At 35.8% G+C, this 17,653-nt stretch overlaps 1 protein-coding gene across 3 annotated transcripts in view; it reads left to right on the top strand.

The window, feature by feature from the left end:
• LOC145668039 (mite allergen Der f 3) overlaps positions 1-17,653 on the top strand; it is a 519,747-nt gene that overhangs the window by 442,199 nt on the left and 59,895 nt on the right. For all 3 annotated transcript variants that reach the window (XM_081735512.1, XM_081735511.1, XM_081735510.1), the window contains one exon: positions 8,296-8,372. In XM_081735512.1, the coding sequence (XP_081591638.1) occupies positions 8,296-8,372 (77 nt within the window). The remainder of the gene's footprint in view (positions 1-8,295; positions 8,373-17,653) is intronic.

Raw genomic sequence — 17,653 nt, 5'->3', positions numbered from 1 at the left:
TCTCCCATCATGATTCGAACTTCGGTTAAATTTCCACTCGGAAAAGAATACAAGTGCTCAGAAACACCAACAACAGTTCTTAGCCTCCCGGCTAACGTACAATAAAACAATACCATAATGGTAGTAGTGTTGACATAAGAGCAACGAAACGACTACCCTAAAACAAATACCTAGAACGACAGTTTCTCAAGTGAAGATTTCAGAAGAAGTATTTCAGTCAGAAATGACTAAATGGTTCAAGTGATCTTCCAGAGTGACAAAAAAGTACTAGTCTAGATGATTTAACAAGGTTAACGTTCTTGCAAGATGAGTCAGTGAAATCTGCATTATTATGTATTCTCGACTATAACTATGTATTCGTACACGGAAGGTACAGCAATGATTATGAAGTATGTTTTACTGAAAATGCCATTAAAGAAAAGTTATGCAACCATGCCTTACGCGTTGAGGGAATCAGAGTAAAAGACAGTCGTTTTCTGGAGACGGGATACAAACAATAACTAGGCTCATAAATGAATATTTACAGCATAGTAAATAACAATGCCTCTTAGGTGAGTTCTGAGCAGCAATTCTCTGGCCTGTAGCGAGATCTTCACAATAATGACCCTGGTCAATATGAAAGGTCTAGATATGTCTAGACAACTGCGAAATCAAGTAGAATATTGGCATAAGAAGTGCATTCATTAGTAAACGGTGAAAGGCAAAAGGAAACCGTCGTATCTTTCCCAGAAACATCTAGCATGCGAATGTGGATTTTTAAAATTGATTTTTCCTAAATAGATAAAAGAGAAACTGAAAATTCCATATTATAAACGCAGTCACTCCATGAATTTTGGGGGGAGCAAAAAGTCACTCAGTTATGGAGAGACAAGACTTATTGGAGGATGGAACATAGGGAACCAAAACATATTATGTAAGTTAAAAAGTTCTGAAGAGTAAGATAAAACAACTAAACGTAGATATAGTGACAATCAGCGAAGTAAACTGGAAAGAACAAAATATATTGTAGTCACGTGTATAGGATTATCAACTCAGAAAGGGAAAATGATGTTATTGGAATTGGATTAACAATGAATTAGGAGATAGGATGACGAGTAATAAATTTTCAACATAGTAAGGTACAGAGTCGTAGCAGTACAACTACCTACTAAACCAAAGAAAACGACTATCACCCAATATATACGACAATAGTAATACACAATGATAAAGTACGACAAGTGTATGAAGAAACTGAAAATCTTATGAAAGACGTATTAGAAGAGAATATTCTTCTGATAAGAAATTGGATTGTGATCGTACGAGACAGAGCAGAAGGGAAATTAGTAGGAAAATACGGACTAAAAGAGAGCAGTGAAAGAGAGCAAGAAAGACTGACTGCAGCAGAACAAACTAATAGTAGGAAACAGTTTGTTCAATAAACAACCACAGGATTTATACTTTGAAAATTGGGGAGATCAACAAAAATAGCAGATACTTGTGAAGGAAAAGTTCACAAATCAAATTAACGACTGTGGAAGTTACTCAGGAGTAAATGCGGACAGTGGTCACGATTTGGTCTTGGTGAAAAGTGACGTGAAATTTAAGAAGTTTGAAAAAAATAAGAAAAATCGAAGACTTGATACAGGCAAACTGAAGCATAAAGATATTGAAGAAAATTTTGTAAAGAAGGCAATAGTAACACGAGACCAACGAATGAAGAAATTAACTGGATTGGCCATACATAGGATGTATTAGACCAAGAAGAGAAAATAGGAAGGAAAGGAAAGAACCCACCTTCAAGAGAACTCTGAAGGTATGGGTGAGAGAAGGAAATTGAAAAATATTAACAACGATGAGCCAATGAGCAATATATATATATATATATATATATATATATATATATATATATATATATATATATATATATATATATATATATATAAGAACAAGAAATAAGATTAGAGAATGCAGACTTGCCAAGAAGAAGTGGATAACACAAAAATGTGAAGAAGTGGAAACGGATAAGAATACAAGAATAGTTGATATGGCTTATAAGAACATCGAGAGGCACTGCAAACCACGAAGAGCAAAGAGGAATGTACAAAAAGGCAAAGAAGGATGACTCGTGACTAAAACTGAAGATAAAGCAAAAGTGGAAGAAATGTTTAGGGATCGATAAGCAGCAATTGAAAAACGCAGAAAAAGTAGAAGAGGCAAGCAGAGAGTTCCTACTCAGTACAACGGAGTACAACGAAATATTACAAGACTTGAAATATGAAAAAAAAAAAAAAAAAAACAACTATAGATGAGATACCAGCAGAAATAATACAATGTAAGATAGGTGGTATAAAATAGTTAATAACATTATGAATAAAGAAAGCTCCCTCCCATAATAATAATAATAACAATAATAATAATAATAATAATACAGAAAATAGTGAAAGTAGGAGGTGATAGATTATAATTATTTGTATTGTACAGTCAGGAGCAAAAGTAAGTATCTCCTCCCTGATTGCTATACCTCCATCAGTTTGGGACCAGTTTCGTTGCTACCACAAACGCCTGGATAGAGGTAACACAAATGACAACAGTTTGTAAGCCTGTGGAAAACTACATGACAAAGATACTATTATCACTCTACATTCTTTTGTGTACAATCAATTTCAGTCTCCTCGCTTCACAGGAATGATTCAATATGCATTTTGTAAATTAGGATATATTGATGATCCGATCGAATGGTTCGAGGTGCCGAGGAAGTACGCTTTCAATATTCTCGGCATTAAATTTGTGATATTTGTGACGCTAAATTTTTTATTAGGTGCTCATGGTGCTCTGCAAAATTTTGTTTTCACCATTTTATGAATGCTGAGGACTTGCATTTCTCGCATTGCCGTAACTTTGTTCTGTAAGAATGCTATCTCTGGAGCTATGTTCATTGTCACTATACTATTCTGTTATCTGCTACAAACAGCAAATTTTTCAACATTCAAAGAACTGTAAGTTGTAAATCGTTCTAGATATGGGCAATGAGATTGGGTGGAAAACATCATTGTTGTTTGATACCCCACATGGCCCTCTTTCCATTTGAAAAAGTAGACGTCGATCCAATTTGGCGGATTTCAAGATGGCGGTCATGATCCGGAATGCCATAAAAACATCCCTCGTAACTCGGTTTACATAGTTAAAGTCATAACTATTGTTCCTTTATCTATTTCGAAAAAAAAATCGGTCTTGCAAAGTATTGTACATGGCTTTCCCACATTCATGTTTCTATTTCCTTTTCCCATATTTCTAGTGCTCATTTGCAGCTAAAATTTTTGTCAATATCTTATATTCAACCATACTTTAGGACAGTAGTTGTTTCCTTTTGCTAACGCAACGGCGAAATGGTGAGGTCTACTTGTAAGGTTTCATCCCAGCATTTAACTAGTATTACAGAAAACAAAAGACAAACTTCTATCAAGACGACCGCTTTAAAAAAAGATTTACTACCTTCTCGATCGAGTGTTTCCACTAGAAAAGAATCTGACAGTGAGATTGCTCTCACCAAAGACGACAGTGTTAGTCAATCAAATTTGGTGTAACTGTGACATATTAAGGCACGAAAACTAAATATCGACAGAATGAAGAGAACGCAAGGCCGTCACACGATCACATGCCATAAGTGTCTTAAAATCTTATTTCAAGCATAGGATTGAAATTCACTTCGTCAATGATTTCAAAAACTTTGCTAATTCGGAATTTTCTGACACGGAATTTTAGATCCGGATCCAAGATCCGATATTTCGGATCCGGATCCAATATCCGGATTTTCGGATCCAAATCCAAGATCCGAAATTTCGGATTCGAATCCAGTGTCCAGATATTCAGATACAGGATATCCCAACCCAAGTGGATCCAGATCTGGCCATCCCTAATATGTATCCGTGAGCAAGGGAGCAGGCCTACCCAAAATTTAAATCCTAAAGCCGCTCGTTGGACGGAGGCAACTGGTTGTTCAAAAAAGGGGGAGAGGGACGATTTTGGTGTGACGGAATAAAACTTGTGTCGTCAGGATATTGATACTCATAGAGAGTAGAGCAGTGAATGTAAAACCCACGGAAACTATTTGTACATCAATAACCATTATCTTTCATCAACGCTGGGTTTGCTCTCTTGTTTATGTTTTACTGCCAATCCGACGAGTAAACCGCGAATTTTAGACCATCTAGTTGATAATGACTGGGTTGGAGGGCAGGGGCGGATCCAGGACGGACTTCTGGGGGAGGAGTTCTAATATTGCTACTAAGAGCTACTTTTAAGAGCTTCATACTCTGGGATGGGTTTTATTTATATATAAAACAGGGTTGGCAAAAACCATGGTTTTTATTTAAAAAACCAAAAAAAACGGTTTTTATGGTTTAAACCAGGTTTTTTTTTGGTTTAAACCAGGTTTATTTGGTTTAAATAATTGCTCTATGTATTCATATCATATATGGACAGAAATAAATTGTTTCGCCTTGATGTTATTATGTAACAGCCGGGTTATGCTGGAAGGGGTCACATAAGCTTAAAGCGGAATAAAAACTGCTTCTCGAGTTACATCCGAGAGAAATTGTCCTCCATTTGAACTCGGAACCAGGACTAATTGGCTACAAATGCGATACGTCTGCCGACTCACTCACGAAGAAATCCTGATAAAAATACGTTGTACTGACCTTACATGCTTCTTAATATAACTGTCAAGAGTCATTTCAGGACAAAAAGATGAACAGTTGCACAAGTGAAACCATTATACAGAATTACATATGGACAATTTCAAAGTACTACGGAGTACAGAAGAACTAATTTAGTTCAAGTTAGTTAACAACGACTTTTATTAGTCCAAATTAAAGAAATACAACAACTTAATTTGCATATCAGTTAGAAAAGTGACTAAAGATACGAATTATTTGAGTCCACTTTGGCTCAGACTCATTTATACATAAATAGATACCAAAGATACTTCTCATTTCACTAAATGCCTCTCGTGGGGTCTGTATGACCCCCCCACACACACACACACAAAGTACGATGTATTTTATCAATAGTAAACATTGAAACAAAACAATATTTAGAATTTTTCTTTGATTGCAATTACACAACAATAATAACAGCTACTAAAAATCACAAAACGAACATTTATAAACTTATATAAAAAAGTTGCTTTTGTAGTATAATCTTTTTGAGTAATGAATGAGGAATTTAGGTCTGAATATAATACGAATAATATACGGGAGTGAAAACTGATAACTCACAAATGTGTGTTCATCAAGATTTTACAAACACTTACACTTTTACGAACATTTTTCGTTTTTTGGTTTAAACCAGTTGGTTTTTTTGAAAAAAACAGCTGGTTTAAACCTTGGTTTAAACCATGGTTTAAACCACCTTGGTTTAAACCAGCCAACTCTGATATAAAATAAGAAAATTTACTCTTCTGGGGGATGGGGCCATCACCCCTCCCTGGATCCTCCCCTGATGGAGGGTATATTAATTCATACCCTTATTTCGTGTCATGCATCGTTTCGTTATTCTCTGAAAGAAAAAATACGTTCAATACGGAATAAATGAATTATCTTTTCAAATTTCCCTCGATTGAAGTTAATGATTTTGAGTTTAACGTCCCTTTTCAGCAGCGAGGCTATATGAGACGTGGACCTACTGATTAACGTGGAATCCGAACCACATGAGCTCCCGCCGGGAATCGAACCCGGGTCTCCCGCGCCAAAGGCGCCTACGCTAACCGCTTAGCCACAGAGGAGCTCACCCGATTGAAGTTAAGAAATGGGATCTAAATAAGTTTAACTTTTATGCGGCTTTAAGAAAAATAAATAAACAGGGATCGGCCAGCACACTAAACTTTCCTGTTCCTATTCCATTACACTAAATTATGTGATACTGTAGTTATTAACGAAAATTTCGTTGTGATAAAAGAAACTGAATTATAAAGAAAAATCTCACCTTCACAATTAAACTGCTCCTTTTGGATTTTTCATAAGAGATGAATTGTTTTGTATGTTAAGGTTATTAAGGGAATATTTCTTTATTAAATATCAACGAAATTGCAAGAGTCGTATTTGAGAATACTGTTAAAAAAAAACCTAAGAGTAAACTTCCTATTGTTGATATTTTCGTAAGGAATTATTTATACAACATTATAAAGTTATTAATCAAACATTTATTTATGAAATATGGACATAATCGGCTGAGTTGCTTTTAAGAAAATTGTCCGTAAAAAAAAAAAAAATCATCAACCACTCATCGAGTTTGTCGTATTGCCTATTCTTTCATAGCAATTCACAGTTGTTTAATCCGTCTCCTCTAATCTACAAAGGCAAATTACGAAATTAATGAGAAATATATACTTGCTTAAAATCCTCTCAAATGCATATTTCTGGCACAAAAACTTGTCAATTGCTGATACAGTGTCCAATAATTTAAAAACATACTAGGAGCATATTTTTTTCTTTTTAATTCTTTTTTTAATACTCATAGAGTCAAGATATGAGCGTCTTTCTTAAGAACGCAAAGGTGAAACGGAGCTTTACAAAATGAGAAAAGAGAATAAGCCACCTCAAACAAACTTGTATAAAATAACATAAGCACTTAGTATGTATTACAGGGTTTTAAGAGGAATAGAAACAAAAATCGAACGAAACAATTTTGCTCTGGCGGTTGTTTGTTCTGGAAACTCTTCACTCTCTTTCGCTTACTCTTTTGTCCAAAATATTGCATGGGGACCTACGCAAGGGGTCCTGAAGGCCCGGACTCCCCGAAATTCTGACATTTGTGTAAATTTACTCTAATTTTAGAGTCGACTTTATACATTTTAATATAATTTATCCTTATAATGAACTTGGTCTTCCCGGAAAGGATTGGGCCTTCGAAATAAATTCCTGCGTACATGTCTGGAGTTGTAAATAATAATACTAAAGTTTTTCTACAATTATTTCATATGCAAAAATACTAACTAGTAAACTATTTTGTTCTAGATACACTCGCAATTGTGAAGATATCAATTAGGATGTCATATTGTAAGTTTAGATAGCGAGCTGGTTAATAATGAGCACATTTCTGTGGAGTTTTGTCAGTACTAATATACTTGCTAAAATACGCAGGGAAATTAGTTTCTTATTAATCAATTGTTGCAATATATATATATATATATATATATATATATATATATATATATATATATATATATATATATAAGTTTTTAAGAAATGGTGAAAAAGCTGATAAGCTCATTTAATAGCTACAAGATGTCATTACTTAATAGTGCTTCGAAGAACAATTATAAAATTTCTTCTGTTTCAGAGAACATCCACAATTTTGTCCTCCTTCCTCAAAGAATTAAATTTCTATATATCCGCAAAATGTTATATTGATGTTCTTTCGACAATGAACATGGACTGCATTTTGTAGAACTCATACACACAAATGAATATGTGTTCTATAAAATGTAGTTTTTGTTTATTATCGAAAGAGTTCTGGATTCTGTCACTTATTGTTAAATTATTCGATAATCGAAAGTGTTATTTAGTTCAATTAATGAAGGTTAATTTCAGATCATGATGTATTTCTACATCCGGAAACTCGTTATTAAATTTTGATGGTCTGACCAAGTGCTATCTTTACCGATCTTTGTCGACCGTCCCTGTACTATAGCATTTAGCGTTCTTGTGGTTCTAAAGATTTCATAAGATCTGAGGAGTTAATGAGGTAAAATATCGTCGGTGCTCTTAATTGCATAACATACAACTTAAACACAAAGTGAATTTTGATCTGATAGACAGTGACACGTTGCTCGTTTGAATCCTGTAAATTTGGAGAAGAAATAGTATGAGTTAGCACGATTTAGAGCGTAGAGAAATTTAAGATTAACAAACGGAACTACATTAAACAACCATTATATAAAATAAAATGACTATTTGAGAAGCATTACCAAAGAACAATATAGCAACAATGTTATAATGCTGGTTTTGTCTCAAACAAATTATCTTACTCAAACTGAATCTATTGTTTAATGCTTTCCTTCCTATTGTTATTCCTTTTTCTGCTTCCATGTATTGTGTATATATAAGTATTGTTGATTTTCTTCTCTGACAATGTGTAAAAAAACGTTATCTTTCTTTTTGTTAGATGACGACAATCTTTTCTTCGCTTTGTTGTTTGCACTCTATACTTGGTTACACTCAACTCCAGCTTTGTTTCCTTCTCAAATTTTATTTGCGAAATTAATAAGGCTTATTTCGTAGGAGATGACGTTAGCGGTGTTTCCTTTTATTTTTCCAGGTTGTGGAGAATTATTTCACCGTAACAACAGAATCGTCGGAGGCCATAGTTCAAACTTCGGAAGTCATCCTTGGCAGGTAAGTAGTGACCTAAAATTTAAAGTTTACGTGCGTATACTAGATAGGATTAAAACTAAGGCAATATAAATATACGAACTGTCAAGCAACCAGATTATTATATAGTATTTATTTGAGGATGATACAAGATAATTTTGAATCTCAGTCAATAATCGATTAATACCTCTGGAGAACTCGTAGCTGATAGTTGCACATTCCTTTATTGTTTTCATGTTGGGAATATTTCAGTTTCATAAACTTTTGATATCAGTATTTATTTTTGATCTATTCATAATTTTAGTAGTTCTTGGAAACTCAAATTGTAATCAGTTAATATATTCTCTGTAATATAAATAGTTTTGCTGATCATTTGATTAACTTCAAAGTGTAAAATATAAGAGGATAAAATATGAAGCACAATGATAACCTTATACACTTTTGAATATGTAATGTTCGAGATTATGGACCTGGGTGCAACAGTGAACCAAACAATCATCCACACCCTCAAGTCCACAACACAAATAAAAACCAAATTGCAAAATAAATCTCAACTTCTAGTACAAATCTACAGTGTAGTATAGAAATTGAGAGTATCGTTGTACTAATTGGCGAATGCTGTCTAAAACAATCTTGAGAAGAGAATGGACGACTTTCTCATTATTAAATCATTGTTGATTAGACCACCATGCAGCTAGGTTTACGATTCATTTTTTCTTTATATGTTGTAAATCCAATCGATATTGTTGTTAAGTATAATCGAATTATTATTACATTGAATCATGGGCTGCATTAAAATATTACATCTTGCAAATAATGATGAATATATTTAAAACACAATTTGAAGAACATTTTTAATGCTCAGCTTCTCAACAGTCGCACAGAAGACGAAATTGAAAGGCTTGGAGTTTAATTAGAACCGATTATATTGAATTATGAGAATTAACTATGGTATACCTGAAGCGCGATATCGTTGAGGGGTATTTTCAATATATACGAACTTATATCGAACATTAATAAGAATTTTCAAGTAGACGAAAATATCGTTGGTGCAATGAGCTGTTGATACTAGTGCTTAGCAGGGGTTGTGATGTCTGGATTCAGATATTAAAGATTGAAATGGATAAAATCTCGAAACTTGGGTCGATACATCCAAGTATCAAAATGTGTTAATATTCAATACCTAAATATGAAAAAAATATTCAAACCTTGAAATGAATCAATCAGTAATCTAAAACAGTATTGAACCTATTGCGCACGATATGGCATTAATGTCTCAAACCTCAGGGTATACAAATGGCAGGCCTAACTACAGTTGCGAGACATCCTGAATATAGGGTTGTCCTATATTTTATACTCTATTTCCCTGTCCTGTATGAAAAGTATACAGGACATACTTTTGCCTGTATTTGCTTACTAGTACCAGCAGCATATTTGCTAACTAGTGTTACAAGAGAAACAGCTGCTGAGAAGTACAAAATCAGTGGCTAGACACACTAACGAAGATGATTGTTAAATATAAATTAGCGTTAGAAAGGGTCTTATGAAGTTCATGAAGTTATTAATCTAAATAATTAAATAATTAAGAGTACTGTTTAAAAATAATACACTTTAATTGCCAAAATAACTTACGTAAGTTTAGAAACTTGCTTCCAGTTGTATAACGTGCGTTCTGCATTTCCATTGGAGAAATACGGCAGTTCTAAGTCTAGCATCATTTGACAACTGACAGTTCAAGCTAATATACATGAAAAAAGTGTTCAAATTCTTAGAATTAGACAAAAAGCATAGCGCCGTGAAGCTAAGTGATCTTTCCGCAATACTGCGCTATATTTTGCAATTTTACGTCGATAGAGGCGCAAATGTTGCACATTGTCGCGAAAACATTTGTTCTGTTTATAAACGTAAGCAGCAACCAAAAGATGTTTCAATCCTGGACATTTTGATGTTAAAGATGCTCTTCGCAATGGACGACCAATTGCAGCAAAATTGGATATTATTCTGGCAAAAGTCGTGCAAGAACAGCATTCTTGACATCGTCAATGACCTATCACTAAACAGTGTTCAACCATTTGAAGAAAGGTCGATAGAAAAAGAAGCTCGACGTTTGGGTGCTACTTCATTTAAGTAAAAGACATTTACTCCATCTGATTTCTATCTGCGAATTTCTACTGAAATGTAACGATTTCGAGCCATTTTCCAAAGGGATTGATCATGAGCGATTAAAAGTCCATAATCTATGACAACAATGTATCAAAAAGAAGATCGTGATCGAAGCAAAGAGAAGCTCCATTGTCTGTGGAAAAGTCTACATTGACGTTCAGGAAGAATATGCGGTACGTTTGGTGACATTGGAAGGGCAACGTTCATTGGAGGGCCACCGAGCACGACAGACTCGGGCCTCTAATGTTGAAGATTAGCTCGAGCTAATGGTGTTAACCCAACTTTTTAACAACCGGTTCTGTGAGAGAGAAAGAGAGTAGATTGATAGGTAAATATAACTCTCTTAGGAAAGAAACCACACAAGGTAGACTTTTTACTGGATACCACAAATGACAAATAGAGACCTTCACAGCATTCTAATACAAGGTGGTGTGACGAAATTAGGTAGCACTGCGAATATCTTTGAAACGAATTATCCAAAATAGAAGGTTGTCAATAAGTATTGAAAAGACCTTAATCCAGCAATCGATCAACAATATTGTTGATAATGGTATATACGTGTTTCAAATATAAGTAACCGTCACCCCTATACTCATGTGATCCCAGTTTTCATAAGATTAAGAAATAAACGCTTAGGCTATACCTTGTTCTGAGAGATCATATATTTACCCTGTAGCTTTAAGAATTTCTAAAAAACAAACATAGTTAAACTAAAATTTACTGTTTCTGGGTATAACTGGCTAAAATTTACTGTTATCTTTCGGTATAACAAACGGTTCTGCGAATTCGAAATAGTTTAACAACAGGTTCCAGCGAACCGGCGAATAGCACCACTGGATCGAACGTGTCTAGTTATTCAAAAGAAACTGATGGAACTGGTCAACAGAAAGGGTGCCGTATACCACGTTAACAACGTCAGACCCCATACATATTTAACGATCCGTAGGAGATCGGGAGAACTTGACTGGAAGGATTTATGCATCCACTGTATAACCCAGGCCTGGCACTGTTATACTATCGTTTGTTTCTTTCTCTATAGAACTCCCTAAATAGTGTTAAATTTGTTTCAAAAGAGGCCTATGAAAACCAAGTATCATTGTTTTTTTTTTTCTTTTTCCCAGAAACTGCAGAAGTTCTACAGCGACGGGATTATAGAGTTGACGCAAAAACAGCAGAAAGTCATAATACAAAATGTGCATATGTAATTTCCTAATATTCTTTTCAAACTAGAATAATGTAATCTCAGTTTTGACCTCCAAAGGCTCAATATCTTTAAGACAAAGTAATATCAATATATTAATCAGTAATACTTTTGATATCCATATTTCGACATTTGAAAATATATAGCGATCGATATGCCGAAATATCGCCCAGCCCTATTGCCTCTATTCACTCAGTTCTCAATGAGGTTTCTTCAAGCTCAACCCATCAACTACCTGAAACACTAAATTTCATTTAATACGAGGGCTATCCAGAAAGTAGATTACGTTTTGGAATAAAAAATCAACAAAGTATAGGAAACAAATTTTATTATATACAGATGAAAGCCACACACAAATACTACTTTTCGACATAGTCACCATTCAAATTAAGGCATTTATCGTAGCGATGTACGAGCTTGGAAATTCCTTCGTCGAAAAATTAGGCCGCCTGCGACTTCAACCACTTCCTTACCTCTTCTTGCAGCTGTTCGTCGTCATCAAAACGCTGCATAGCCAGCCACTTCTTCATTGCTGGGAATAGGTGGAAGTCGCTCGGTGCCAGGTCGGGACTGTACGGCGGATGAGGAAACAACTCCCACTGAAAAGATTCAAGAACTTCACGCGTGACATTTGCCGTGTGGGGCCGGGCGTTGTCGTGAATCAACAAGATCTTAGAGCTCAACATTCCTCTGCGCTTGTTTTGAATTGCTCTTCTGAGGTTTTGCAGAGTTTGGCAATACCTTTGAGCGTTTATTGTAGTGCCTCTTTCCAGGAAGTCCACAAAATCACACCTTTTCTGTCCCAAAAAACAGTCGCCATCATCTTCCTTGCCGACATTGTTTGCATGCATTTCTTGGGTTTTTGGGGAGAACCTGTGTGCCCCCACTGCATTGATTGCAATTTCGTTTCACAGTTCACGTGTTTCACCCATGTTTCGTCACCAGTAACGATGCGATCGAGTAAAGAGTCACCATCCTTATTGTAGGCGTCCAAAAAGTGCAACGCTGCAGCCATTCGCTGATTTTTGTGGTCCTCTGTCAAGATTTTTGGAATCCATCTTGCACAAAACTTGTGGTAACCAAGCTTTTCGCTGATGATTTCGTGCAACAAACTTCGCGAAATTTGTGGAAAACTCAAAGAAAGTTCCGTTATTGTGAACTTTCGATTTTCACGGACTTTAACATCGACTTTTTCGACAAGTTCGGCAGTCACTTTGCTGGGTCTTCCACTTCGATCTTCGTCGTGAACATTGGTTCGGCCATTTTTAAATCTTATGACCCAATGTCGCACTCCACCTTCAGTGATAATGTTGTCCCCATACACTTCACACAGCTGCCGATAGATTTCTATCGGTTTACAGTTTTTTGCTGTCAGAAACCTTATTACTGCACGCACCTCGCAGCTCGCGGGATTTTCAATTAACGCAGACATTTCAAACCGTCACAGTATCTTAACGGAGCACAGCACGAACCTCTCACTAGCACGGCTAGATGCCGACTGAGCTGCGCAACGCTCTGACCCCAAGATGGCCGCGCTAGCCCCGCCCCTAGCGGACACAGACGAAAACGTAATCTACTTTCTGGATAGCCCTCGTAATTAAGCACTACCTGTCTCACAGTTGTTTTTTAGCAGTTGCGGCAAAGAGTGAATAGCAAGTACACATTGAAACAATCTTCACAAAAGTCCTATTCTCTTCTCCTGCCAGCAGTAAAATACTCTGAACTTAGTTTACACTATTTTTCTTGATGTACAAATCATATAATTCGACAAAAATATACCGTATTTCTACAACATTGGCTCTGATAAGGAACGTTAACTTCCAATAAATGAACCAAAAATGATAGTATTCAAAAAATACATAATTATATCAGAAGGTTTCTTTTGTGTTTGAATGAAACTGATTCAAAAGAGAAAATGTATTTTCTAAATCTAGTTTCGTTTTATGCAATTGAATCAGGAACTAAAACTACCAGAATTTAGCCAAATACAAACCATGTCATATACTAGATAATCCGAACAAAAATAAGCACCAAAGATTGGGTAGATTACGGATCAAAAGAAAATAAAAATAGTTCGAAAGGAAACCAACTTCCTTTCGAAAGTTCTGTTTCACTTATAAATAGTTTATTTTGATTTATAAGCCGTCAAGATGGGGTTCGACAGAACGAAGAATCTGAGTATGTAAACACTTAGCTGTATGGATGAGTGTATAGTGCTTTTGAAATAAAGGCAAGTGTTCTGAATTCTGTGAAGATGATATAGCACTCGTAATTATTATTGCTTGAGTCCGTTCGGAATGAGAGTACATTTTCGGAATGAGAGTACATTGAGTGCTTAGCGCACACATCATGCATTTGACTTTTTCTAGTTATTCACTATAAACTTATGAGTAGATAATTTCTCATCCAACACAGAATAAATAGCCTGTACTTGAAATGTGGATTGTGCCATTGAAGTTTCTTTATCACTGATTTTTTTTCTGATACAAAATGCTTTTTAAATACATAAATTATTGAATTGTCAATGCATAGCTTGAAAGCAAAATATTTTATTTACGTGAAATATTGAGAGACACTGTAGATAAACAAATGGGGAATAAACAAAGTATCTTGACTCTTTTCACAACGTGTGACAGATGACCTTGAAAGCGAAATCCTTCATGGACAAGAAACGGAGGGCATGTAACTTGAAAGCCTGACGCAACAGAATATGAAAGGTGAAAGCTACTATTTGCCCATGCAAAGCACACTGAACCAGTGACTCCGTTATCTTCTCATAATCTCTCTCCATCTGAGTGTCCATAACATAGGTCAGCTAAATCAAGTCTATAAATGTTATATACAATTCAAAATTTGTAGAAACATTTGCGCGATTGATTGATTGATATCAGGCATGAAGGAACTACATTTTTGATGGGATGGGTAAAATTTCAAAGAACGCTTAGAAACTAACTAAATCTATGGTCCATGATCCCGAAGGTTCAATGCCGCATTCACAAAAGCTCTCCATTGAAGTTCGTCAGCCAACTGGATCCAGTTTCCACTTTGTATTCCTATCAGTATACATACGTACATATTATTTACTAGATCCTAAAAAGAAAGAAAGAAAGAAAGAAAGAAAGAAAGAAAGAAAAAGAAATTTATACTGAGAACACCTCTCATGCAACGTGGAATGGAATTATAGAGTACGTGAAGGGTATCAAATGGAATATTACACCATTCTCTGTGTAGATGGAAATTTCACCGGATTTATGTTTTCAAAACGAACCACAGATATTCAACTGCGTATATTGAAGTCCGGAAATTGGTAGGACAGACGAGGTGCTCATATCGATGTTCCTCAAACCACGCCGCAACAGCTCCAGCTGTGTGAAAGCATATCATCCTGGAATATGGTGTCTTGAACAGAAATGTTTTTACCAGAAGATGCACATGGTCCCCTTAAAATGGAGACATAATCACAGGCGGTAAGCGTCATAGCGTCGCTGCCATGTTTTATGGTTAGGCGGAGATCTGGGAATCGTATGCATCTTTGGGTGTCTGCCACATACAAAAACGGCCCGCGGTTTGAAATAAGGTGAATGATAACCAGGGACGCCCGAAGAAAATTTTCTAGGGGACCCATCTCCATGGTTGCTATATTACGTCTGGGATTTAACATACGTGGTTTGCTATATTACGTATACATTTTCGTGAGCCAGGGTGCTCGGGCGCCCATGATGATGACACATTCGATCATATCATACGTTTGCATTCATCAATTGGTCCATGTTGCACGTTCCAGGCACCATTGAGTTGTGCTAAAGTCATGTGGTCCCCTATTGGCGATTTTGCCCATCCAACTTGACTCCTATGCCCATGTCATGAAATACGTAGCAGACTGTGATTATGGACATAGGCTATGGAAGGCGCTGCTTGAATTCATCCATCAGTTACACTACAGTCGAAGAACGTTCTGAGTAACAATCCGTTCTAATCCTCGATGGATCTTGTCACTGATATACTGAGAAAAAGAATTGTATGTGGCGCACGTAAAATCGTATGTTACATTTGTAAATCCTGTAGGTTTTGGACAACGTACAGCAAACGTATAATTGAAAACGCATGTTTCATAACACTTTCTGTATAAGTATTCCATCTGTACGTACTTTCCGTATGAAACAATATAGACGTTCAGGATCTCACATACAAATGGACGTATATAACATATAGCTGACTACATATATGTGTGTAATATAAGGAAGACTCTTAGATATTAGACATCCTGCAACGTCATGATGTAACATCTAAGGGCAGTGCCTATGTAGCATACGGATAACGTATGCTCCGTGCCGATTTCTGTAGTAAGAAAGAAGATTCCGTATATTTGTACAGTATACCCTGTCCGGAGAACGGATTTTTTTCTCAGTGTAGTTCTCTTCAGAGCACTGTCCTCCTTGCCGATGTAGATTGTCCGTGAGCTTTGTAGACCGTCATCACCTTGAATACTATTCCGAGTACACATTTGCCAATTTCAATACGCTCGTGTCACGTAATCGATTGCCAATAATTTGTTCTTTTTGAAAGTCAGAGATTTCTCCTACTTTATACTGTTGAGATCTGTTCAATTCAGTGCACAGTGTCATTCTATGTCCTTCAAGTAGTACAAAGTTTGCCCTAACAGACCTCTATTAAGAGCCTGACCATTGCCAACCTAGATTTTGATATATTTACAATTTCAGGTGTTTTGGTTAGGTTGATAACTGTCTGTGTATAAATATTGGGAACTACTTTTCTTGATATGCACTTATCGAGAGTGAGACATTAGTTAACATACTTCTCACTACCACCAGATTAACAATGTTGCCAGCCCAACATAAATTTATATATTCTAAAATGGCACTACTTTAAGTCATTATACATTTATTTACATTTGAAATATACAATGTCTCATTTATTGTTCATTGTTAACTAAGAACCTTAAGTAGGCTTCTACAACGGTAAGAACAGAAGGGGCAATATATATCCCAAGTACTTTATTGTAAAATATTATTATCATGATATGACATATATCGAATAAATATATACAAAATTATTAGAAATAAAAAATTTGATTTCTTCGAAATGTTTTATCTTGAAAACGTACTTAGGAAAGTATTATACCAAATTACGTAACTTTTCAGTGTAGGAATTGCTATAATGCTGTTTATAGCAATTTCATATATTACACTGTTCTGGAGATATAATAAATATTATCAATGCTTGCAACACTGCTTAAAATCATGCACTTGCGAGAACATATTGCGATTAAAGTTACCAACAACTGTTCATGTAATAGAAGCCAAGGAGAGCAACATGCAATATAAAAAGATCCCCCGAGCTTCCTCGCGGGAGACCCAGTTACGATTCCCGCTGGCAATTTATGTGGTTCGGATTTCATATGCAATATCTACCCATGTTTTTAAATCTCTGGGACGGTTCCATATATCAAATTGCTGTAAAAGATATTATGGCCTTTACGTTATTTGGAAACCCTCTACGTGATCATATTCAAGTAATTTTTCGAAATGTAGCCTTTCGAGAAAAGCAACATTTTCAGTTCCTTGTAAACTTGTTTGTTCATCCATATTGTAATGTTCTGTAGGTAGAGTCAATAACGGTCCGGGTGTATATTTTATTACAAAATTTGAATACTAATATCTTTTGAATTTACAAAGAATAATTTAATTAGGTCTTTACTTCTAAGCGACCAAGATGAAGAAGAAAGGTGTTTTGCACGGTGCCTCTTTTACTCAAAGCAGCCTCCAGAACACCTGCAGGGTTTTAGGTGAGTCTTGCGGGAAACCTCCTCAGCCCAAAGCAGCTTCGTGAGGTTTGGTTGTAGTTAGGATTCCGTAGTCCAAAGCGACCTCAGGAGCGGGTGTTGGTTATTTGATCAGCGGTCAAACTGATAGCTGGTTCC

The sequence above is a fragment of the Thermobia domestica genome, chromosome 13 (genome assembly GCF_964235325.1).
Source record: "Thermobia domestica chromosome 13, izTheDome1.hap1.1, whole genome shotgun sequence".
Lineage (NCBI taxonomy): Eukaryota > Metazoa > Arthropoda > Insecta > Zygentoma > Lepismatidae > Thermobia > Thermobia domestica.
The sequence above is the reverse complement of the archived record's forward strand: the minus strand, read 5'-3'. Positions and strand labels throughout refer to the sequence as shown.